The sequence below is a fragment of the Rosa rugosa genome, chromosome 4 (genome assembly GCF_958449725.1).
Source record: "Rosa rugosa chromosome 4, drRosRugo1.1, whole genome shotgun sequence".
Lineage (NCBI taxonomy): Eukaryota > Viridiplantae > Streptophyta > Magnoliopsida > Rosales > Rosaceae > Rosa > Rosa rugosa.
This window is the reverse complement of record NC_084823.1, coordinates 34,431,138-34,455,064: the sequence shown is the minus strand read 5'-3', so window position 1 is coordinate 34,455,064 and position 23,927 is coordinate 34,431,138. Positions and strand designations below refer to the sequence as shown.

General features: G+C 39.5%; 1 protein-coding gene across 9 annotated transcripts; it reads left to right on the top strand.

The window, feature by feature from the left end:
* Positions 1-257: 257 nt before the first annotated feature.
* Positions 258-23,927, top strand: LOC133746507 (uncharacterized). Of its 9 annotated transcripts, none has more exons than XR_009864205.1 (11): positions 258-370; positions 502-547; positions 4,715-4,813; positions 7,314-7,383; positions 7,807-8,060; positions 8,688-8,813; positions 9,713-9,770; positions 10,266-10,885; positions 10,994-11,049; positions 23,427-23,528; positions 23,629-23,927. XR_009864205.1 is itself a non-coding variant. In XM_062174678.1 (9 exons), exons 3-8 carry the CDS (start codon positions 4,718-4,720, stop codon positions 10,868-10,870), a joined length of 1,209 nt encoding a protein of 402 aa, XP_062030662.1. In that variant the 5' UTR covers positions 258-370; positions 502-547; positions 4,715-4,717; the 3' UTR covers positions 10,871-10,885; positions 23,629-23,927. The 9 variants fall into 9 exon arrangements, 2 of the variants coding, with proteins under 2 accessions (XP_062030662.1, XP_062030663.1); XR_009864206.1 differs by having other exon boundaries at positions 10,966-11,049; XR_009864203.1 differs by lacking the exon at positions 10,994-11,049.

Below are 23,927 nucleotides of genomic sequence, written 5' to 3'. Positions count from 1 at the left end.
ATGTTGGCTATTGCCTCTCACTGTTGTTTTCGACAAGGTTGGGCGGCAGTTGGTTCTAGCGTCAGATTGGTGGTCATGGTCTGGGCTCGGTTTTAGGTCTATGTGTTGGGCCTCTGTTTGTTACTCTATATGTTTCCTAGTTTTAGGTTTGCTTTTGTAACTCCATTTAGGGCATGTCCTTTATGGGCTTGTGGCCTTTTAATGAAATGCTTCTATTTAATAATTAAAAAAAAAGAAAAATTATCCACTTTGAAAATAAAAGTTGGTTTACCGAGAGACTATATTTGGCGCCTATCCAATCGATCCCAAATTCTCTATCGCTCTTCTTCTCTCCCCTTCTTCCACTCTTCTCAATTCTCATTTTCTTCAGGTACCACTTTCTCTCATACTTCTTCTTCTTCAGGCATTTCCTCCTCTTCTTCTTCTTCAGGCATTTCATTCCTTTCTTGTTTTGATTGCATCATATAATCAAGAAAATTACTGATTTTGTTTGGGTTTTAGGGTTTTCTTCGCAGATAAATTGCCGTGTTAGGTCAACGAATTCCAGGTATTTCTCTCTTCTATCTTCATAGCATTTCATATTTACTCTTATGGAGCCCGTTCTTGTTTGAATGATCCATGCAATTTCGATTACTTTACTGTTTTGATATTATTCTAAAATGGTGTGCAAATTGATATGGGCCCAACTTGTATCCTGCTTTGATTGTTCAAAGAGGTAGGCTTTTGTTTGGTTTTAGAATTCCGGTTTGGATCTGAGATGTGATAGTGATGTGTAACAACCCGGAATTTTAATTGCATATTAGATCATGTGATAATATTTTCTTTACTAGCTTGTGTGTGTGTTCGAGAAATCTATCACCTATTACATATAGACTTGTGAGGAAGCTAGTTTTACTTTATTGGTTTAAACATTTTCGGATGAGACCTTATAAACCCAATCAATGAATCTCTTTTTATGTTTGAGTGCTAATCATAGGATTCATAGCTTAAAATAGATTAGTTAATCAAAATGTAAGTTATCATATTTTAGTATGCAGTGGAAATGAGATATCTTCGACAATGTCAACAGTTCTAATGTAGCAGCTGCAAATTGATATTTATATGCCTTGGTCAATAAGCTCATGTATCATTCTGCTCAAGTATGCAGACATTTCTTGTTAGAGATAAGTGTAGCCGAAGCAAATCCAATATTTATAAACAAGATGGAGTAGCTTTAATAATCGAGCATATTGAGCTTAAGGTGAGAATAGTTAAGGACAATGCCTTAATAGCTCCTACTATCAAAAATGTTAACTAAGGTTTGAACTGAGAAGGTTGTACAAAGTCTATTCTTATAATCACATTGGCTCTTGTTTAGCAAGAAGGTTTCCTTGTAGCATGAGGTGGTGAAGGTAAAAGCTCAAGGTCTTAGACTGTGATTAGTCTTTTGACACCTCCTACTCATGGAATATATATCTTTATTATATGTTAGTATATTGTAAATAAGTAATCTTCATGATCAAGTTATATCTAGAAAAGATTATTCATGTCAATCACTTTATAGTGCTTGGTGATCAAGTCATCATTAAGTGATAGGTATGGACATGCACACACATCTATATGCAGATTTTATTATAATTGTTTTTGCTTGATGGCCAAGAACCTGACTAGTATAAATAGCAGCTATCTACTTGATTCATATCCACACTACAATGACAGCAATAGAACGACCGAACATGAGTGAGGGAGATAGAGAGAAGGGCTGGAGTAGAATAGAAAGAAAGGAAACTAAAGAAAGAAAGAAAAGGACGTAAGGAATAGGAGATTAGGAGCATGAAAGGAAAGAAGAAAACAAAAGAGAGACTAAGAGAGAAGAGAAGAGGGAAAGAAAGAAGAAACAGAATTAGGATCAAAAAGAAAAGAGAAAGGAGAAACATGAGATGTGAGACATGAGAGAGATATCTGAAGTGAAGAAGGAAGGAGGAATTAGCAGGATTAGTTCAATCGATATTCTGATGGGATTCAAAGGTGAATTCAATCCTATAAGCTATATAAATTGTTATTCTTGTTCTTATGTTTAGCTTAGTTCTTGTCTAAATTGGTTTAAGCTCCTGCACAGTTAGTAACCTAAATGATTTTCAAACAGAATGCAAGCATAGAAACAGATTGAGATGATAAGAAACTTGGCTTTCTTAAGGTGGGTGTTGGAATTCTTATTTTGACTTAACAACAAGAGATTACAGTGATCAAAGAACCTATATGCATCAGTTTAACAACCTTAGACTGACCAGTAACCTCAAATATTAGTTTGTAGGCATTGGAGAAAGCTAGAACAAGTTTCTGCATTATAATCATTTAGTTAAATTTGAGCAACCATATCCTTTGATCTAGACCTTCATTTTAGAAACCATTTGCATGCGTTGAAAGCTTATAATGTAAGCTTGATATCTGTACAGTTTCGTACAATTTCATGTAAGATTCAGTGGTTAATTTTGAGGCTGAAAACAGAGGTCTGCAATCTGTTGTTTTTGACCCAGTTTTCTTTTTACTAAAAACTGTACATTTCGGCTGGGTATTTGAAGTTGATGTCTTCATAAAAGTTTCAGTAGACATCTCAAAGATCATTGCAGAATTGAAATCTCATGAAAAGGACTTTTCTAGAGTAAGTTATGATTTTTCGAAGTTGAGGGTCTGCATCAGGAAATTCTTCAATTGTCACTATGTTTCTGTTTGTTTTATTTGATTTCAATAGTTTCCTTTATTCAAACTTGTTCACAAACTGAACATAGGCGTTCTTAACTTTCCAACAAAACTTATGACACCACTTTCAGACTTTATTTCAGATAGTTATGTCATTGTGAAATTGGCTAGCCATATCTGTTTTTTGTCATAAGAAATCTGCAAGACATTTTGGTTGGTTAGTTAGCACTTCAAATGAAATCTAAATGGCTTGAGATTTTAGGTACCATTTTATAAGACATAAGCTCGATATTGAAGTATGTTCTTAAGCCAGAATCATAGCTTTGTGTTTAAAATAAATTATGTGCTTATGCATAGGAAATGTGAATTGTACTTGGATATTTACTTTTTATCCAGGAACATGTATCTACCCAATAGCTTGAAATCCAGGTAGGGAGATCTGGGGAACCTCTACTCAACTGTATTGTATGCATATATGTTGCCTGACATGTTTGTTATGGAATGAATGAATATTTGATGCAATTACATTGCGAAGTATATATTATCAATTGATGCATCATCCAGTGAGTACATATGAAGTATAAGGGTGGCGATGGTGATATGTGTAATGCTATTGATATAAGAAAGTTTGAAATTTATCTTTTGCGTAGTTGAGTCCATAACCTCAGCAGGTACCATATCCCAGGTATGCCCATTGTTAATGCGCAATTAGTATAAGATTGAAAGGGTAATTCGGGACTGGCGAAAGGGGCATGGACAAGATGACTAGCAAAAGAGGGCTAGGGGGATTGATTTTGGGTGGGGGTTAGTTCATACAGTTGGGTACTCTGAGTCACCTTCGTGGTAAAATACATGGTATGGGACATGTAGGCTCAGTTTATTCTGCTGTGTGAAATATCGGGAATAGAACATGCATTCATGCATACCATATGATAATTGTTTGGTTATCTTTTGTGTGAAGAGAAATAGCTTCCTACTGAGCCGCAGGTTGAGCTCACCCCTTAACAGTCTTGCAGGTTATTAAACACAAGAACTATGAAGATTAGTGATAGAAAGCAATTAATAAGATCATTATTCCGGAAGTGAGTACTCTTAGTGATCTTGAGTTGGATTTATCCTTATATCGAAATGAGAAGTCAATTCCATTAACAAAGATTCGATTTTATTTTCTATTCGTTTATTTTTATTTTTACTCACACCTCGGATTTCGGGAAAATATTAAAAAAAATTGACCCGGGTTCAGGGCGTGACATGATGGTTGAGGTGACAGTGGAGTGGTAAGGGGAGGTGGCGTAGAGGGTGGTGCTGGACCAAGTGTAGGTGCCAATGGTTACATTCATGTCGGTTGCAAAGATGACCTTGGTGGTTTTGTGTCCCATCCCGCAAATGTGTCATAGCAAGATCGGATTTAAGATCCCATCTTACTCCCTAATAACTAAGTTTCTAAAAGAGAAAACATTTCTTAGAAAGTCCTTTTAAAAAAAAAAAAAAAAAACGCAAAGCCTATTGTTAAAAGGAATCATAAGGATTGAGAGGTGAGAAAGGAGTTTCAGATTAGATAGCTTTCAATCTGAGAAGCCTTGTGCAGTCTTTCCTTGTTGTTTGACTCTCGATTGCTTTGCTTTTGTGCATAAGAATTGATGTAGAAAACAACTTAAGCACTTAAGGGCGGTTTTTCAGCGCTTTAGAAGTGCTAATAATAATAATCGTCTTGTAGATCTTCGTAAGCTCTTTTTTTAGTGTTTGTCAACTATGGGAAATATGTGTTTTCATGGTTTTAAAGACTGCTTCTTGGAGAAGCATATTTTCCAAGAAAGTGCTGTAGTGCATGTTCGTGAACCACTTGTATTTAATTATATAGTCCTACTGAGAAAGCACTACCAAATCAAGTGCCTACTAGAAAAGGAGTTACTGAGCACTACTTTTATCACTACTTCCCCATATTGTTTGCTTACTTATTATTTCTGTTGTTTCGCCAAAAATTTGCATGCAACTTAGAAGTGCTCATGTCACAGCTAAGTGTTGTTTTTGACAGATTATGATGGGCTCGCATAACCTACCATTCAAAGTTGGGGAAGACATAGAATGGAGTTCATTTATGAAAGGTTATCGTGGTGCGTGGTTCCGATGTAAGGTATCTATCACTGTAATAATTCTAAAAAATATTGATGATAAATATTTTGTTTCAATCTATGTGCATTTAATGTTGAGCATTTTACTTTACTGAATAGTTTCCAACTTCTTGTAAATAGGGTTTTCACTTCTTCATGCCATTGTAAAATATTTGTATTATATAATCAGAAGTTAGAGTTGGCTTTATTTCATGAAAATTAATGGTAGGCTGTTGGAGTGCTTAGAAGTTATAAACTAAGAAGTCATCAATTTTTCTCGAATTATCTAAGTGTGTAGGGAACAGGCAGAGCCGGTAGTAAGAGTTAACAAGTATAGTATTTGAAAAGCAAGTTTTGACAGTATTCTTTTTCATAAAAGTATTGGGTTGGTCTATTTCAATTTAGGATTTTCCAGAGTTCTCGTTAACAGGTTGTTTATATTAAGATTGAAGCTTCAAATATAGAAGTTTGGCTATGAAGACAATTGATAAACTGAAGGGAGTGTCTCTTTAAGATGCAGATTCTGAAACTGAAACTGACGAATCAAAGATGAATTTTTTATGAGGTTTCAGACATTATTTGGTGGGTTAAAATTGTTGGAGTGGAATGATTTATCAAGGAGGACGAGTTTTATTGAAGGAGAGTGTTTGATGTAAACATAAGAGATTTAATGAAAGTTCAAAGAGTGTTATAAATACTAATACAACTTGGGACTAATTAACTACATAGACATGTGAAACTAGTCATTGATGTAAACATATGAGATTTAATGAAAGTTCAAAGAGTGTTATAATTACTAATATAACTAGGGTCTGCCCTGCATCACTAATTAACTACATAGACATGTGAAACTAGTCATTAATGTTTTGTGGGAGCGGGAGCGGGAGCATTACAAGTCTAATTAGAGAAGGAGGGTTGTTGGTTGCAAATTACAGGAGTAACCTTGAAGATCAGGCTTTGATGGAAATTAGTGTTTTATCATAAGTATTGTTTGCTATTAGTATACCGCCCTTTTCTGGATATGTGTTTGAAATGTAGGCACCCATGATGTTTGAGGTATGAGTAATCGTCTACATACTGTTTAAGAGCACCTGTATTCTATTTAATTCATACATCAAGGAGTTACTTACCATTTAGGTAATGAAAATTCTTTTGCTTTGCACTCCATTTCTCATTGTACATTTAATTGTAAGATTTGGAGGTTCGACACAGTTGAAGGCTGCTCTCTCTCTCTCACTCACTCTAATTTCTTGAGCCTTGGATACTTACTGTGGATGAGCTGTTGGTGGCATGGTGTCATATTTGTTTTAGTTTCTTTAATGTATTTTTTTAAGAAGGCAAGTAAGCACCTTGGGGAGTACTTGTTTATTCTCTGGACTTGGATATTTATGATTGGAGAAGAATATTGGGCTATCCAAGGGGCTGTAATACTGTTTTGGAAGCTAATTATGATCTTTGACTGCTCTTTTGGCTCTCTCTCTCTCTCTCTCTAAAGAATATAAGGTACGGTGCAATTACAAGTAAGCCTTTTGAGCTTATATGCATGATGTACTTTTCCAAGCTGAACTGTTGTATGCCATGCTTGACGCTTTAGAAATACCACCATCAGTCTTCCAGGATGTCTCATACAGTGCTGTAACATTAGACATTTTGCTGAAAAAAAAAAAAAGGATATGCAATGTAACTTCCATTGATGGTGCCAAGACCAAGATCTTAGGCTGGTTAGTGGAGCATTGGAGGGTTAATACCTGCGATATCCGAACGTAGAAGGCCAAATTCCTACTTGTCTCTGCATTGGTGTCATGTAAATTGCAGGGGGGAGAGAATGTATATCATGTTTTTGTGCAGTGTGAAGCTGCTTCTTGTTTACGGGAGAGGTTGTCTATAGTTCGAGTTGGGAGATCCCAGCAAAGAGTCTTGCTCTAGTAAGTGGTTGGAGTCTAGGCTTTGGCAAAGGATGAAGGTAAAATTCTCTGGGGCTGCAGCTTTCACATGGGTGCTTTGGACGGTTGGATTAAAAGAATTTTGAAAATTATAAAGGTGGTGCTGGGTTAGAGGAGCTTTTGACTAGAAATAAGTTTTTGGCAGTTTTATGGGCTTCTGTTTGGCGGAATTTAGAGACTATAGCATTTTCTCTTATTTTGCTTCACTAGAGGACAACTGTAATCTAAGGATAGTTTTCGTGTCTGCATTATCCAAGTGTTTCTGGTGTAGATCTCTGGTTTCTACTGTTTTTTTATCTTTTTTTTTTGTGGGCCGCATGTCCACTTTTATTTGATCATTCTTTGTGATCAATGGAACTTGTTTCTCAAAAAAAAAAGAAAAAAGAATCGTAACATTCGCGTCTACTTGTGCATAACATCACTACGATTCCCTGTTCTGTGTGATATGACCTTTTTACCGTAAGATTGTTTCTTTTATATGATTGAAGCTCTTAGCTCTTTTATCTTTTGTTGAGTATTAGCTAAAAAGCTGTCCAAACAAAATTTTCTTTCATCTAATAATGTTAGTTTTGTCATCCAGATAAAAGATATTGGCCGGAGAAATGGTCAACTGTCATGTGCCTTGGAATATTATGACTTTCCAGATGAAAGTAAGTAATGTCTTTTGGTAATTTTTCTCTTTTTATTCACTAGCTTATGTGGGCTATGGTTCTATCTTGTCTTTTGAACCGCTAGAAAGTTCTGTGTTTACCTAGAAAGACAAAGATAGGGGTAGATAACTATCTTGGTTTGAACTGCTGATCATATAGTAATCATCATGTAGTAATGCATGGTCTGGGAAACGAATAACGGTCTCTAGTAGTGAAAGAATGTTATGATTATTGGCCACAGTGATAGTTGCTTAATTTTGTTTACATGTTTGAATCTATAAAATCTTAATTCTTTTTTGAATATGGTTTATTTTCTTTTTCATTGAGTTGTGTAATAAATATTTTGGGTGAAATAGTAGGTTACTTTGTTTTCTTTTATATGTTTCCATAGTTTTCTGATTTCTATGATGTTCACATCTACAGAATCAAAATGGGAAAAAATATATCAAAGCAACCCTGCTGATAGTAAAAGGACAAGAAAAGAAAAGATATTGATGATGCGTCCTCCCTTTCCTCCTATGTATAATGAAAGTAAAAGGCCTGATGTCAGTACTATATCGGAAGTGGTAGTTATTGTCAGTGATGTCTGGAAGGTGGGAGATTTAGTTGATTGGTGGAAGGATGATTGTTATTGGTCTGGAAAAGTAGCAGAAGTATTAGGGGATGAAAAAGTTAAGGTAGTTGATATATTACTCTCATATACCAACTTTACCTTTCATGGTAGTCTTTTTATGCCATGGTTTGTTTGGAGTACGTGTTCAGCATTTTTCTTCCCCTTTGAGTTCTATGCTATTTACCATTCCAGTCATTAAGTCATCGTCAGCCCAATGTTTTGGTGTATATCATCAACACCCTATCTTAACAACTTGCAAAGTTACTTTTGCTGACATGTCGTAAATGCGTGATTTGGTTCAAGACTTAATTCACATATTTCATCACAGGGTGTCAGGGTCTGAACTATCCAAAAGGCATTTTACTGCAGTTGTTCATTTTATTCATGTTTAAATTAATGTTTTGATGTATTACATTTGCATCAAATGAATTGCAGATTTATCGGTTAAGTTACAAGTTATCCTTTTGCTATCATAAGGCTGAGTGAATAGGTAGTCTTTGATAACTATTATTGCATGGTTTGCTAATACATGAAAATTTATGCGTTTCTGAAAAAAAGATTGCATGCATCCATTCACTCTACCATCCTGTCTGTATCCTATTTCATCGTCAACAAAAGCTTCAATTTAGTTACCTTGATGGTCAAGATACTGTGTTCTTATTTGGTAACTGGTGTCCTCTATATTTTCCAGGTTGAGTTGCCACTTCCTCCTGCTGGTGAAGGAGTTGAAGGAGAGACCTATGAGGCTTCTTGCAAGGACTTGCGTGCATCCCTGAATTGGTCTCTAGAAGGCGGTTGGACAGTGCCTACATCCAAGGTTCCTACAGTCCATTAGTCATCTATCTGTCTCTATGTCCTGCTCTCATTTCTCCTGTTCTCTTTTTATGTTCTTCTATGCGAAGTTATATTTTAAGGGCAAATATCAAATGTTGCACCTAAACTTAAAAAGAGAATAATCCTTGAACTGATTTCTTCTTAATAATCTGCAGTTTTGAGTTGTCAAAAACTTGCAAGTTCACATCTCCATGATGATGATGTGGCAGTTCAGGAAATTGATACTTGATGAGTGCCACTCATTAACATGATTATGAAGTTACAGAGTTATTTTCACTGTTCTGCTTATTGAATATTTTCTTAGTCCTCCTCCAGTTTGCCCTTTTCTCATCCTTTAAATTAGGATTTTTCCAGTTTTCAATCTTTCCAATTCAATTTCTACAGTATAATTTTCTGTACATTATGGCTTTTTTTTCCCTCCATCTTTCTCCCTTTCTTTCCTTTCAATCTTTCTAATTCATGTAGTAGCTAAGTATTTTGATCATTGGAGAAATTTTGTCACTTTCTGTGGAAAATGTCACTTCACTCTTGCAGTTTGAACTTGGATCTAGTTTTCTTGAAATCTTTAACTGTTGGAAGTTGTGGAAATTATTATATATTTTCATTTATTACTATTTCCTCTGTTTTTTTTTGTTCTGATTCTTGTTGCCATCATGGGAATCCTGATTCATGATAACTGCAACGGTTCTTGTGCAACAGTGAATGAGAGAATCCACTGTGCCAACCAGGACCATGTGAACTTTTAATTTTCAGTTTGTACCAGTGTTTTAAAGCTAGATTTTGTTGTCACTGTAGATGGTTCTTCTACCATGTAGGTGTTGATGCTTTCTAATCAACTTGAAAAGAAAAGCCTATACTGAGTTGTTTTGTATGCCTTTGCAGTTGCAGGAGAATGAAAATGGGCGTCCTTGTGCTCGAGTAATTAAGCCTGATAGTCAAGGTAAGACATACATTTCACTTCTCAGTGCTCAAAAGCATATGTGTGCCTGAGTAGTAGGATATCATGTTGAAAGAATGATTTGATGTTATGGGATATCTTATTGGTTCTTGGTCAAGTAACCTTTGTAGCAACCAAAATTTTCTATTTTGTCTTTCACAAATGGAGAGAACAAGATGTACAAACATACACTACAAAGAAAGAGAGAACATCAAGGGCTAAATTGTGGGTTGTCTCTCCATGACTCTAGTATTTTGTAGATGTTTGGTATTAAATTTCTTATGATTTACTTTGTTTGGTTGCCTGCAATCAAATGTTACCCTAACTTCTACCCCTTGCTCTTGGATTGTGCCCTCCATATTCCTTTGCATTTTACCTATAATTTGATTTTTTATTTTATTTTCTTTGACTCAGATGCAACCTAAGTTTATTCATTTATATACAGAACTAGAATAAAGAGCAGGATGATTTGATTCGGATGGGGGGATGTTGTTGCAGGGGACATTGCAAGCTTGATGGTCCAATCTTTGGGTGATGGAAGAAGGGATGCCCAAGCTATTGCTGGTGTCAAGCAACCTTTAACAGGAAAGGACACAACAGCTGCAGAAACAAATATGGAGTCTGATGTGGCAGATAGTGGGTTTGAGAAGATGAGTTGCCCAGATACTGTTTCAAAATTGCATGTTAAACATGCATCAAATGAAATGGAGGCAACTGCAACTAGGGTAGACATACTTGATAACAAAAAGCCCTTAAAGAGAAAGAGAACTCATGTGGCAGATAGTGGGTTTGGGAAGATGAGTTGCTCAGATAGCGTTTCAAAATTGCATGTTGAAGAGGCATCAAATGAAATGGAGGCAACTACAACAAGGGTACACGTACTTGATAACACTATGCCCTTAAAGAGGAAGAAAACTCATGAAGACATAGTGTTAAATTCAACGAACTCTGATACATTAGAAGCTGCACTTTTGGACTTGGAAGAACTTGTAAACCGGGTTAAATGGATGAAGGGTATCTTGGAGATTGGATTACCTTTGACTGGTGCGATGCAACCCCGTTGGAAATTTCTTGGAGATCATTCCTTGTCCACCTCAAAGTGAGGGTTTTCACTCACAGTAAGTCACATGGTATATTACAGTTTGTTATAACATGCTGAAACTCTGAATGGCATTTAGATTGCTTCTAATCCATGCAGATCCATATCTAACTGCCTATCTTTATAGGCACTTATGTGTTGACCACTGAGCATGCTGTAGAGCAATCACATATTGACAGCAAGGTTAAACTTATGCAGAACTTTTGTTAACACTTCTCTTTTACACATTTTTTTTTTTTTTTTTTGAAACAAGGGCCGGTGCGGCTGCCCTCAAGCCTTTATAAATGAAACTGTTACGTCCCGAACCTAGAATTAACGGTTTACGCACTATTTGGACGGTAATTGTCGAATACTTTCAATTTTCTTTTCTTTTTATCGATATTTAGTGGCCCTAAAAGTTGACTTTTTGTTCGGGTCAAAATTTGAAGAAATGTTCATCATGAAAGTTGTAGGGGACGTTAAACCGAGCGCGTGCATATGTGGTGCGTAAAAATTGGACTTAGTATGTGAAAGTTATGGCCGAAAATGGAAGAGTTACTGTTCATGGGAATTAATATATAAATGGAAGTTACTGTTGGTAGATTTCCATTTTCGGAAATCTACCTAGCCCCGGTAACTCTTTCTTCTTCTTCCCCCGATTCTTCCTCCCCCTTTCGGCCCGATCCTTCCTCCTCCGAATTCCTCCGTTTCCGGCCACCCCACGACGAAACCCAGACACCCTAGGCTCGCCTCTTCCTTCTGGTCACACCCATGGTGGTATTTCACGGTGTCTCGACCGGAGGAGCTCGGAACTGAACCAAGAAGATCACTGTAGCAGTTTTGGTTTTTCGGCGATTTCCGGCGATACTGGCCATCTCCGGCCACCAAACCGGCGTCGAAGGTTCGGTTTTCATCACTGATCATTTCCCCTATGGCCTTGTATCGTGATTTATTGTGTAGGAGTCGAATTGACGAAATGAAATTCTAGGGTTCTTAGGAATTTCTGGGTTTGTGTTCATCAAATGATTTCGGCCGTTTTTAATTGTTATTTGGATGTGTTGTAGTTGAAGAAATTAATCAGTGGGTTGAGTTGTAGCTATACATGGAATTTGGTAGCCGGTGGTGGAGGTTGGTACCGGCGCGTGGGTGCCACGCGCCGCCACTGTTGGTGGCACGTGAGACTGTGTTTGGCCAGTCTTTAACTTCTGTTGTTGAGCTAAATAGTTAATTATACATTTAGTTTCATAATTGCAGCTTTGGGATAGAATTGGAGATGGAATGAACATGGATTTTGATGTTGTTCAATGGTGGAATTGTTAATTGAATTGCGAGGAATCCATCCATCGGATTTCCTCGATTCGGCCCTAAAGCCCATACATTAAGGGAATAACATTAGTGAAGAAGATTGGGAGGTTTTGGGCAAATATATTTAATGTTAGGGTTTGGTTTTACTTATCGTAATTTAGTTTTCCATCCAGTAATTATGGATTTACGAGCGTTATATTGTACAGGACGTGAGGAGGATTCCCTCGAGGAGGGTTCGGATCGACGACAGGCTTAGCTGTACACTGTGAGTGGACTTTTGTTTTAAATAAGTGATGCATGCATTTATTTTACTAAAGTATTTTCTATTTAATTAACCTATTATTTTCCGAGCATATGAATTGATTTTTGGAATTTGATTACGATTTATCTCGTGGATTTGTTTCCAATGATGATTTTTGTGAAGTATTATGATTTATACCGGTTGTGAGTTTCGGTTATTAAGTTGTTATACTCGGATTCGAATTTATATTTGATGTGGACTTTCGACGAATTGTTTTCGATGTGATTTCCGGATTTATATTATTTATATTATATTTATATTCGTTGATTCGAGACTTTATTTGCAAATTGAATTTTGTTGGAGTAAATCTCCATGTTTATTTATTGATTATCGATTTTGGCATTGGGAATGCCTCATTGACCATCTACTTATTCCTTTAGCGTGTGGGACGTGCTGTTAATTTATACGATTCTACGAGAATTTCTGGGTACGGTTGGGAATCGTACCCGTGTTTTCTTTATTCGTGGGACATGGGGAAGCCTTAAGGATTTATTGGATTTTAATAGTTTTTACCCGCCATACCTGGGTCGTTATATTTTATTGCTAGCTAGCCTATTAGTACTCCTCCCTGCTTACTATGTGTTTGTGGGTGAGTAAGAGCAGAGCATGGGATGCTCCAGAGTGTGGGACACTCCGACCCGAGCCTGGGAGGCTCCCTTCTTTCGTATGGTGAAATTTCTTCCCCATATTTTACCATTACTTGACTAGCGGGGCTAGTCCGATTTCTTTTAACCAGCGGGGCTGGTATGTTTTTCACGAGTTTAAATTTAAAGAAATACGTTTTATTAATGTTGCATGCATCGAGATTTTATAATTTAAATTTGTGGGAAAGTATAAACTTATCTTCCTTTATACTTATTTATTTTGTCCACTCACGCTAACGTTTTTATGTACTTTCCCCCTGGGCCCTTTGGTTTCAATTGCCCAGATCGCAGCGTTGCTGACCGGCTTAGGAGTGGAGGCTAGCACCACCTTTGCCATCTATCCTCAGTAGGTTATTTATTAACCTACTTTATGTATTATATTTCGAGTATGATCTTTAGATTGCTCTGATTACTTAAAAGGGTGGATTTATACATTTGTATAATTATGTGTGTATGAGAGTTGTATAATATTGGAGGAAGTTGAATGACTTGATTTGCTGGGTTGTAATCTATATAAGTAGTTCGATGTTTATACTTGGAAATTGCGGATTGTTGCTTGGTAGCAGGGTGGCTTCAAGCATAGAAATTGTTATACTTGGAGTGTTTTCAGCAGGTTTAGGGTTGTCCATTTTTAGGGGAGGTTCTGTCGAATTTTCCCGAAAAGTGGGCCCCGCAGGTCCATCTCGGAGTTAGGAGGGAAATTCCGGGGTGGGTCCTGACAGTTGGTATCAGAGCATTAGGTTTTCCGTTTCCTGTCAATTATACTACTTTATATATTTGAGGACGTCTAGTATCTTCCGAGTGATGGCCCGACCGCGGCGGATCCCCATCATGTGCTCTTCGATGCTAGTATGTTCTTCAAGTGTATAGGGTAGTTATCTTAGTGTCTTTGATGTGAGCTATCTAATTCTTTTTCAATCTCAGGTGCTATGCCTCTTAGACGCCGAAATCGCGGGGAGACCCCTCCCATTCCAGGAGATGAGAATGTTCCTGGAGGAATAGCGGAAGCCTTGGGTCGTATTGTTCAACAGTTGACTGCAGCGCTGCCGGGCTCCAGAACCGATTTTACCATGGAGCGAGCGAAGAAGCATGGAGCTTATAGCTTCTCCCATGCTCCTGATGCTTTGGATGCCCAAAATTGGTTGAACAAAATGGAGAGGGTCTTTACTCAGATTCATTGCCCAGAGGACCGAAAGGTGGGTTTAGCAGTGGATTTTCTTGATGGTGTGGCTTTTGATTGGTGGAATATGATTAGCAGGGATTTAGAGAATGATGGCCCAATCACTTGGGAACAGTTCAAGGGACATTTTACTGAGCGGTATTATGGTACAGCTATCCGTGACAGGATGAAGTATGAGTTCTTACATCTAGAGAAAGGGGACAAGACTGTGATGGAGTTTGAGCAATGGTTCACCCAGCTAGCCCAGTTTGTGCCTGATCTAGTTGGCACTGAGAGAGAGCGGATCTATAGGTTTGTTGATGGATTGGGGGGTAAGTATCGTGAGCAGTTGACAGGAGTGCCATTTGATAATTATTCTGATGCAGTTAATGCTGCTCTGCGACTTGAGACCATGTATCTGTCTGGTGTCCGACCTCGAGATTTGGGTGGTCCCAGTCAGGGTCCATCCAAGAAGGCTGCTTCTACCTCTGGGTCCGGATCTTCAGTAGGCAGTGGACAGAGTAGTGGATCTAGTGCCGGATCTCGTTTTAGACGCGGGGGGCGTATCAGGAGATTCACTCGGGGACAGTTTGGTGGACGCCAGTTTGGGCAGAGCAGGGCTGGTTCTAGTAGTCAGCACAGGACTCCAGCTAGTCAACCAGCCCAGTTTGGGCAATACCAGCCAGTTGGGTGCTTTGAGTGTGGACAGCAGGGCCACTTTAGGAGGGATTGCCCTCTATTGACCCAGAGAGTTGCATCTACCCCTTTTCAGACCGCTGGTCAGTCATTTGCCGGTACATCTACTGGTGGTACCGTTGCTTCTACTAGCGGTGCCCGTATCAATTCAGCAGCTCGTGGCAGCCCGCAGCGGGGTAGGGGTCAGAGAGGACGTCCCACCACTCATGCTAGGTTACATGCCATGACTCAGCAGGAGGGTCGCGACTCACCAGATGTTATTATTGGTACGTTGTCTGTTTTTGGTCAGCCTGCTTATACTTTAATTGATCCTGGTGCTTCACATTCTTTTATGTCGAGTAGATTTGCATGCTTTGCGAATGTGCCATCATCGCTCCTTATTGGTGAGTGGTATGTATTATTGCCTGCGGGAGCGTCACTTAAGATAGAGTGGGTTTTTAGAGGTTGTGGTGTTTTGATTGAGGGTGTTAATTTGGAAGTCGATTTAATTCCTTTAGATCTTGTTGAATTTGATGTAATCTTGGGGATGGAGTTTTTAGCTACTCACCGGGCCAATATTGATTGCTTTCGTAAGATTGTGGTCTTTCAAAGTCCAGGGAAGCCAATAATTACCTTTCAGGGTGATCGGAATGTTCTAGCTTCTTGTATGATTTCCACTTTGACCGCTGAGAAGCTTTTGAACAAAGGGAGTCAGGCTTATTTGGCACATGTGGTGGATACCAACAGGGAGGAGTTGAGTATTAGAGAGATACCGGTGGTTAGGAAATTTCCAGATGTATTTCCTGACGAATTACCTGGTTTACCCCCTGTTAGGGAGATAGATTTTACTATCAATTTGCTCCCTGGCACCACACCCATATCTTTGGCACCATACCGGATGGCCCCAGCTGAATTAAAAGAGTTGAAGACTCAGTTACAAGAACTAGTGGATAAAGGATTTATCCAATCTAGTGTGTCTCCTTGGGGTGCCCCGGTTTTATTTGTTAAGAAGAAGGATGGCTCTTTAAGGTTGTGCATTGATTATCGGAAGTTGAATAGGGTTACCGTGAAGAATAAATACCCTTTGCCTTGTATTGATGATCTATTTGATCAGTTGAGGGGAGCCAAGGTCTTTTCTAAAATCGATTTGAGATCGGGTTATCATCAGTTGCGGATAAGGGAGTCTGATATACCCAAGACTGCTTTTCGATCACGTTATGGCCACTATGAATTCAGAGTAATGCCGTTTGGGTTAACTAATGCTCCTGCAGCTTTTATGGACCTCATGAATCGAGTGTTCCGTCCTTACCTTGATCGTTTCGTGATTGTGTTCATTGATGATATCTTGGTGTACTCTAAGGACGATAGTCAACATGCCAAACATCTAAGAATTGTATTGCGAACCTTGAGGGAGGCCCAGCTGTATGCGAAGTTCAATAAGTGTGAAATTTTGGCTTAACAGTATAGGGTTCTTAGGTCATATTGTTTCTGCAGAAGGTATTAGTGTGGACCCTCAGAAGATAGAAGCGGTGTTAAATTGGGAAAGACCTACTACCGTGACAGAGATTCGCAGTTTCTTGGGTTTGGCAGGTTATTACCGGCGATTCGTACAAGATTTCTCAAGGATTGCAACTCCTCTTACTAGGCTGACTAGAAAGGGTGTGAAATTTGTTTGGTCAGAAGAGTGTGAGCAAAGTTTTCAAGAGCTCAAGAGGCGTTTAACTAGTGCTCCGGTCCTAGCTTTGCCTGATGATAGTGGGGAGTATGTGGTATACAGTGACGCCTCAAGGCAAGGCTTGGGTTGTGTTCTGATGCAACATGGAAAAGTGATTGCCTATGCTTCTAGACAATTGAAGCCGCATGAGTTAAATTATCCGACACATGATCTTGAATTAGCTGCGGTAGTACTTGCACTTAAACTTTGGAGACACTATTTATATGGAGCTCGATGTCAAATCTTCACGGATCACAAGAGTCTTCAATATTTACTTACACAAAAAGAGATAAATCTGAGGCAAAGAAGATGGTTGGAGTTGATTAAGGATTATGATTGTACGATCGAGTATCATCCAGGAAGGGCCAATGTGGTAGCTGATGCTCTTAGTAGGAAATCATATCCTTCCCTGTTACCCTCCCCTTCCTTGTCACATTTGAGAACAGTCCGAGTTCCACTTCTTTATGAATTGCGCACTACAGGAGTTAATTTGGAAGGGACTAACGAATCTGCAGCCTTAATAGCCAGTTTCCATGTGAGGCCAACCCTTATTGACAAAGTACGAGAGGCGCAACCGCATGATGAAGCTCTACAAGAATTGAGAGAGGCAGTGGAGAATGGAGCTAGAGAAGACTTCATTGTCAGAGGGGATGGAGCTTTGATGTTCGGGAATAGAATTTGTGTACCCGATCAGGATGATCTTAAACAGGAAATACTAGAGGAGGCTCATAGTTCTGCTTATGCCATGCATCCTGGTGGAACCAAAATGTATCGGACTCTTAAGGAATACTATTGGTGGCCTAACATGAAGAGGGAAATTGCAGCTTATGTAAGAAGATGTCTAGTGTGTCAACAGGTGAAAGCAGAAAGACAAAAGCCCTCAGGTTTATTACAGCCATTGCCGATACCAGAATGGAAGTGGGAGCACATTACTATGGACTTCGTGTCAGGGTTACCACGTAGTCGTAATGGTCATGATAGCATTTGGGTAATTGTGGACCGGCTTACTAAATCAGCACATTTCTTACCGGTCAGCAAGACTTATAAAATGGATAAATATGCAGAATTATACATGAATGAGATAGTGAAACTCCACGGCACACCCGTCTCTATTACTTCTGACCGAGATCCTCGCTTCACTTCAAAGTTTTGGCGTGAGCTGATGGAGGCTTTGGGCACTCAGTCTCAGTTTAGCACCGCATTTCACCCGCAAACAGACGGACAGACGGAAAGGACCATTCAAACACTGGAAGATATGTTGAGAGCTTGTGTTTTGCAATTCAAGGGGAATTGGGATAATCATGTCGCATTGATAGAGTTTGCGTATAATAACAGTTATCACTCCAGCATTGGCATGGCTCCTTATGAAGCCCTTTATGGCAAACAATGTCGTACCCCTCTATGTTGGAATGAGGTAGGGGAAAGGAAACTTATTGGTCCAGAATTGGTACAAATTACGACTGAAAAGGTTGAAGTGATCAAGGAAAAACTTAAAACGGCTCAGAGTAGACAAAAGAGTTATGCAGATAACAGAAGGAAAGATTTGGAGTTTCAAGTAGGTGATTGGGTATTCTTGAAGCTATCTCCATGGAAGGGTATTGTAAGATTTGGGAAACGCGGAAAGCTTAGCCCTAGATACATCGGACCGTATGAGATCACGGAGCGGATTGGTGCAGTTGCTTATCGTTTAGCACTACCTCCAAGATTATCCAGAGTTCATGATGTCTTCCATGTCTCCATGCTTCGCAAGTATGTTGCTGATCCCTCTCATGTTCTACAAGAGCAACCTATCCGATTGAGGGAAGACTTGACATATGAAGAAAAACCGGTTCAAATACTTGATAGGAGAGAGCAGATACTCAGGAACAAGACAATACCCTTAGTCAAGGTGCTTTGGAGTAATCATATGGTAGAAGAAGCTACTTGGGAGCCGGAAGAGCAAATGAGACAGCAGTATCCACACCTTTTTGCTAGCAGGTATGTTAATTTCGAGGTCGAAATTTTCTTAAGGGGGGGAGATTGTTACGTCCCGAACCTAGAATTAACGGTTTACGCACTATTTGGACGGTAATTGTCGAATACTTTCAATTTTCTTTTCTTTTTATCGATATTTAGTGGCCCTAAAAGTTGACTTTTTGTTCGGGTCAAAATTTGAAGAAATGTTCATCATGAAAGTTGTAGGGGACGTTAAACCGAGCGCGTGCATATGTGGTGCGTAAAAATTGGACTTAGTATGTGAAAGTTATGGCCGAAAATGTAAGAGTTACTGTTCATGGTAATTAATATATAAATGGAAGTTACTGTTGGTAGATTTCCATTTTCGGAAATCTACCTAGCCCCGGTAACTCTTTCTTCTTCTTCCCCCGATTCTTCCTCCCCCTTTCGGCCCGATCCTTCCTCCTCCGAATTCCTCCGTTTCCGGCCACCCCACGACGAAACCCAGACACCCTAGGCTCGCCTCTTCCTTCTGGTCACACCCATGGTGGTATTTCACGGTGTCTCGACCGGAGGAGCTCGGAACTGAACCAAGAAGATCACTGTAGCAGTTTTGGTTTTTCGGCGATTTCCGGCGATACTGGCCATCTCCGGCCACCAAACCGGCGTCGAAGGTTCGGTTTTCATCACTGATCATTTCCCCTATGGCCTTGTATCGTGATTTATTGTGTAGGAGTCGAATTGACGAAATGAAATTCTAGGGTTCTTAGGAATTTCTGGGTTTGTGTTCATCAAATGATTTCGGCCGTTTTTAATTGTTATTTGGATGTGTTGTAGTTGAAGAAATTAATCAGTGGGTTGAGTTGTAGCTATACATGGAATTTGGTAGCCGGTGGTGGAGGTTGGTACCAGCGCGTGGGTGCCACGCGCCGCCACTGTTGGTGGCACGTGAGACTGTGTTTGGCCAGTCTTTAACTTCTGTTGTTGAGCTAAATAGTTAATTATACATTTAGTTTCATAATTGCAGCTTTGGGATAGAATTGGAGATGGAATGAACATGGATTTTGATGTTGTTCAATGGTGGAATTGTTAATTGAATTGCGAGGAATCCATCCATCGGATTTCCTCGATTCGGCCCTAAAGCCCATACATTAAGGGAATAACATTAGTGAAGAAGATTGGGAGGTTTTGGGCAAATATATTTAATGTTAGGGTTTGGTTTTACTTATCGTAATTTAGTTTTCCATCCAGTAATTATGGATTTACGAGCGTTATATTGTACAGGACGTGAGGAGGATTCCCTCGAGGAGGGTTCGGATCGACGACAGGCTTAGCTGTACACTGTGAGTGGACTTTTGTTTTAAATAAGTGATGCATGCATTTATTTTACTAAAGTATTTTCTATTTAATTAACCTATTATTTTCCGAGCATATGAATTGATTTTTGGAATTTGATTACGATTTATCTCGTGGATTTGTTTCCAATGATGATTTTTGTGAAGTATTATGATTTATACCGGTTGTGAGTTTCGGTTATTAAGTTGTTATACTCGGATTCGAATTTATATTTGATGTGGACTTTCGACGAATTGTTTTCGATGTGATTTCCGGATTTATATTATTTATATTATATTTATATTCGTTGATTCGAGACTTTATTTGCAAATTGAATTTTGTTGGAGTAAATCTCCATGTTTATTTATTGATTATCGATTTTGGCATTGGGAATGCCTCATTGACCATCTACTTATTCCTTTAGCGTGTGGGACGCGCTGTTAATTTATACGATTCTACGAGAATTTCTGGGTACGGTTGGGAATCGTACCCGTGTTTTCTTTATTCGTGGGACATGGGGAAGCCTTAAGGATTTATTGGATTTTAATAGTTTTTACCCGCCATACCTGGGTCGTTATATTTTATTGCTAGCTAGCCTATTAGTACTCCTCCCTGCTTACTATGTGTTTGTGGGTGAGTAAGAGCAGAGCATGGGATGCTCCAGAGTGTGGGACACTCCGACCCGAGCCTGGGAGGCTCCCTTCTTTCGTATGGTGAAATTTCTTCCCCATATTTTACCATTACTTGACTAGCGGGGCTAGTCCGATTTCTTTTAACCAGCGGGGCTGGTATGTTTTTCACGAGTTTAAATTTAAAGAAATACGTTTTATTAATGTTGCATGCATCGAGATTTTATAATTTAAATTTGTGGGAAAGTATAAACTTATCTTCCTTTATACTTATTTATTTTGTCCACTCACGCTAACGTTTTTATGTACTTTCCCCCTGGGCCCTTTGGTTTCAATTGCCCAGATCGCAGCGTTGCTGACCGGCTTAGGAGTGGAGGCTAGCACCACCTTTGCCATCTATCCTCAGTAGGTTATTTATTAACCTACTTTATGTATTATATTTCGAGTATGATCTTTAGATTGCTCTGATTACTTAAAAGGGTGGATTTATACATTTGTATAATTATGTGTGTATGAGAGTTGTATAATATTGGAGGAAGTTGAATGACTTGATTTGCTGGGTTGTAATCTATATAAGTAGTTCGATGTTTATACTTGGAAATTGCGGATTGTTGCTTGGTAGCAGGGTGGCTTCAAGCATAGAAATTGTTATACTTGGAGTGTTTTCAGCAGGTTTAGGGTTGTCCATTTTTAGGGGAGGTTCTGTCGAATTTTCCCGAAAAGTGGGCCCCGCAGGTCCATCTCGGAGTTAGGAGGGAAATTCCGGGGTGGGTCCTGACAGAAACCGTCGAATACAAGGGGGGACAATGAGCCTAAACTCCAGTTTACAATAGACACCTAGAGTACATCCCGAACAAAAATCAAGAGACTCTACTAAACACTTGTATTCAAAAAAGCACCAATTAGCAAAGAACACGCTCCTGACGGTTCTAGTTGCTTTACAGCGGTGACACAACGGAAAGTTAACTGGAACTGCAACTCTAATACAGCCAAGCATAACAACCATTCTTGCAGCTTTCCTATCATGTTGCCACTGGAAAATACAGCCAGTGGCACCGAGTCTCAACCTGCCACTAGGGGGCAGCGACCAATTGACAAAGTAAGGAACTCGCCGCCAACCTAGAGCAGACAAGGCACATTGAGTGCACCCACAGGCACAAGGCCCGACTAACCCTACACAACGAATGCAGGGACTTATTGTTCGCAAACTGCGCAACACAACCCACAAACAGCAAACAACAAAACAAACAAAGCAAATGGAAATAAAGCAAACAGAAAATAAAACACAGTAGCAAAGCCAAACAGCCGAAGCGCGGCCCATCCACCAACTCTCCCATGGGCCCAAAGCAGAAGCCCACCAAGCAAGCATCGATCTCCAACCGCTGGCACCAGACCGCCCCCAAGTAGGCGCAGCAACCCTGCACCGCCGCATCACCAGGACACTGCGCAGGCCCTTCTTCAACCCGATTGGGGCCCGAAACCCGATCCAGAACCGACCAGATCGAGATCTCAGCCACCGTCCCCCAGCCCGCAGTTGCCGCAGAGCCTCCACGATTCGCCGCCGGCCATCCGTGTCCCAGAGCCACTCCGACTGCCCCAGAAACAACACGGAATCACACCTGCAGATCCCCGTCCAACCCCACCCCCAGATCGAACCCAGCTCCACCCGAACCCAGATCGAAACAGCCTCCTCCCACCCTGGACCACCCTTCAGCTCCTTAGCCCCGCTGAACTCCCAAACCAACATCCTCTCCCGGACCGGAACGCAGCGGCAAGAGTACCGCCGGCGTTCGGCCGGGAGAGATCGAGCTTCACTTTCCTCTTCTTTCTCGCGCGTGAGGCGCGTTCTTTTTTTCTTTAGGGCGTGAGGCGCCTTTTTAGCTCTTCTCTTTTACACATATGCCTGTGTAAATAGTATAACTTGAGTAGAAGTTTCGTATTATATGTCTAGGGAATCCACTTTTTGAATTTCAAAGTCTAAGAGTTGCAGAAGAAAATTGAGTTTTGTGACTGTTATATTTATGTGTGCAGAGATTTGTTTGTGATGCCTGACACATAATGAAGTGTGGAAATGAGTTTAGGGGAATTGCCACAGATACACTAGACAGCTTTTCAACGAAAGTTAACACCCCCCCCAACTCTCTTTTTCCCAGATTTCAAAAGATTATGAGCTTTGCAAACTCTAATATTAAAGTGTGATGTTCTGTTCGAGTGTCTTTTTTTATTTAATTATTTATTTTATTGCTATAGGGGAACCATCCATCCTTTAATTCCAAACCAATCTGGAGAGTATTTCGAATCTGCATATGTCTGAGTTGCGCAGCATATGGTTGGCGAGATTAATTGACGTATCAAATTGGCGAGCTTAAATTTTTTGTCAATTAATTTCCCCAGCCATATGCTGCGTCACTCAGACGTATGTTGATTTGAAAGACTCTCCAGATAACCAACAAAAGCCATGTTTGGAATTAAAGGATGGATGGTTCCCCTGTAGCAATAAAATAAATAAATGAAAAAGTCACTCGAACAGAACATCACACTTTAATATTAGAGTTTGCAAAGCTTATAATCTTTTGAAATCTGGGAAGAGGAGGGGGAGAGAGGTGTGTGTTGTTTTTGTTTTTTTTTTTTTTTTTGGGGGGAGGGGGGGTGGGGGGCTGTGTTTTGTTGAAAAGCTGTCTGCTGTATGCCAAATAAGATTAGTCACATTATAATAGTTGTCTAAACAAGGCATTGACGTCATATGCTACTTCTGACGTGTGATGCCAATGCAATAACAAGGGTTTTTGCTGTGATAGAAATCACAGAATTGAAATCTTTCACCATTTGGTTTTGATCATGCAAATGATAAATTAATGGCATTCATATTGGTTATGTTGACTAGGTAGGAAGGCAAGAGAAAATTTGACTACTACTCATCTCTGTTCATCATAACAACCTTTGGTTGCATGTACAGTTTTTTTTGATGGATTGTAGATATTGATGAGTAAGTTGTTACACCCTATTATTCCACTCAACTATCATAGGTGATAAAACTTTGACTGCTTATACCTGACCCTAAGCATGTTTTCTTTCTGTTGACTCAGTCTTTGTTGGAGATTGATGGACACTTTTATCATTCTGGTCAAGATGTAGAACCCCAGAAGCAGCAAAGCTACTGGATTGGATGACGATCATATTTGATTTTTTTGCACAAAACTGTTACATGCTTGCCTTATTCTTGATGTATATTTCAAGTGCTACTGTTCATATTTGAAGTTCTAAACTGTCGCCTGATTTGAAGTGACAAGGGCCAGGTTTACACTACAAGCAAGCTTGTATACTGATTCCATGTCCATATTAGTGAAGAGTTGTTCATCTCAAGTTGCTAATTTTCTTCCATGTA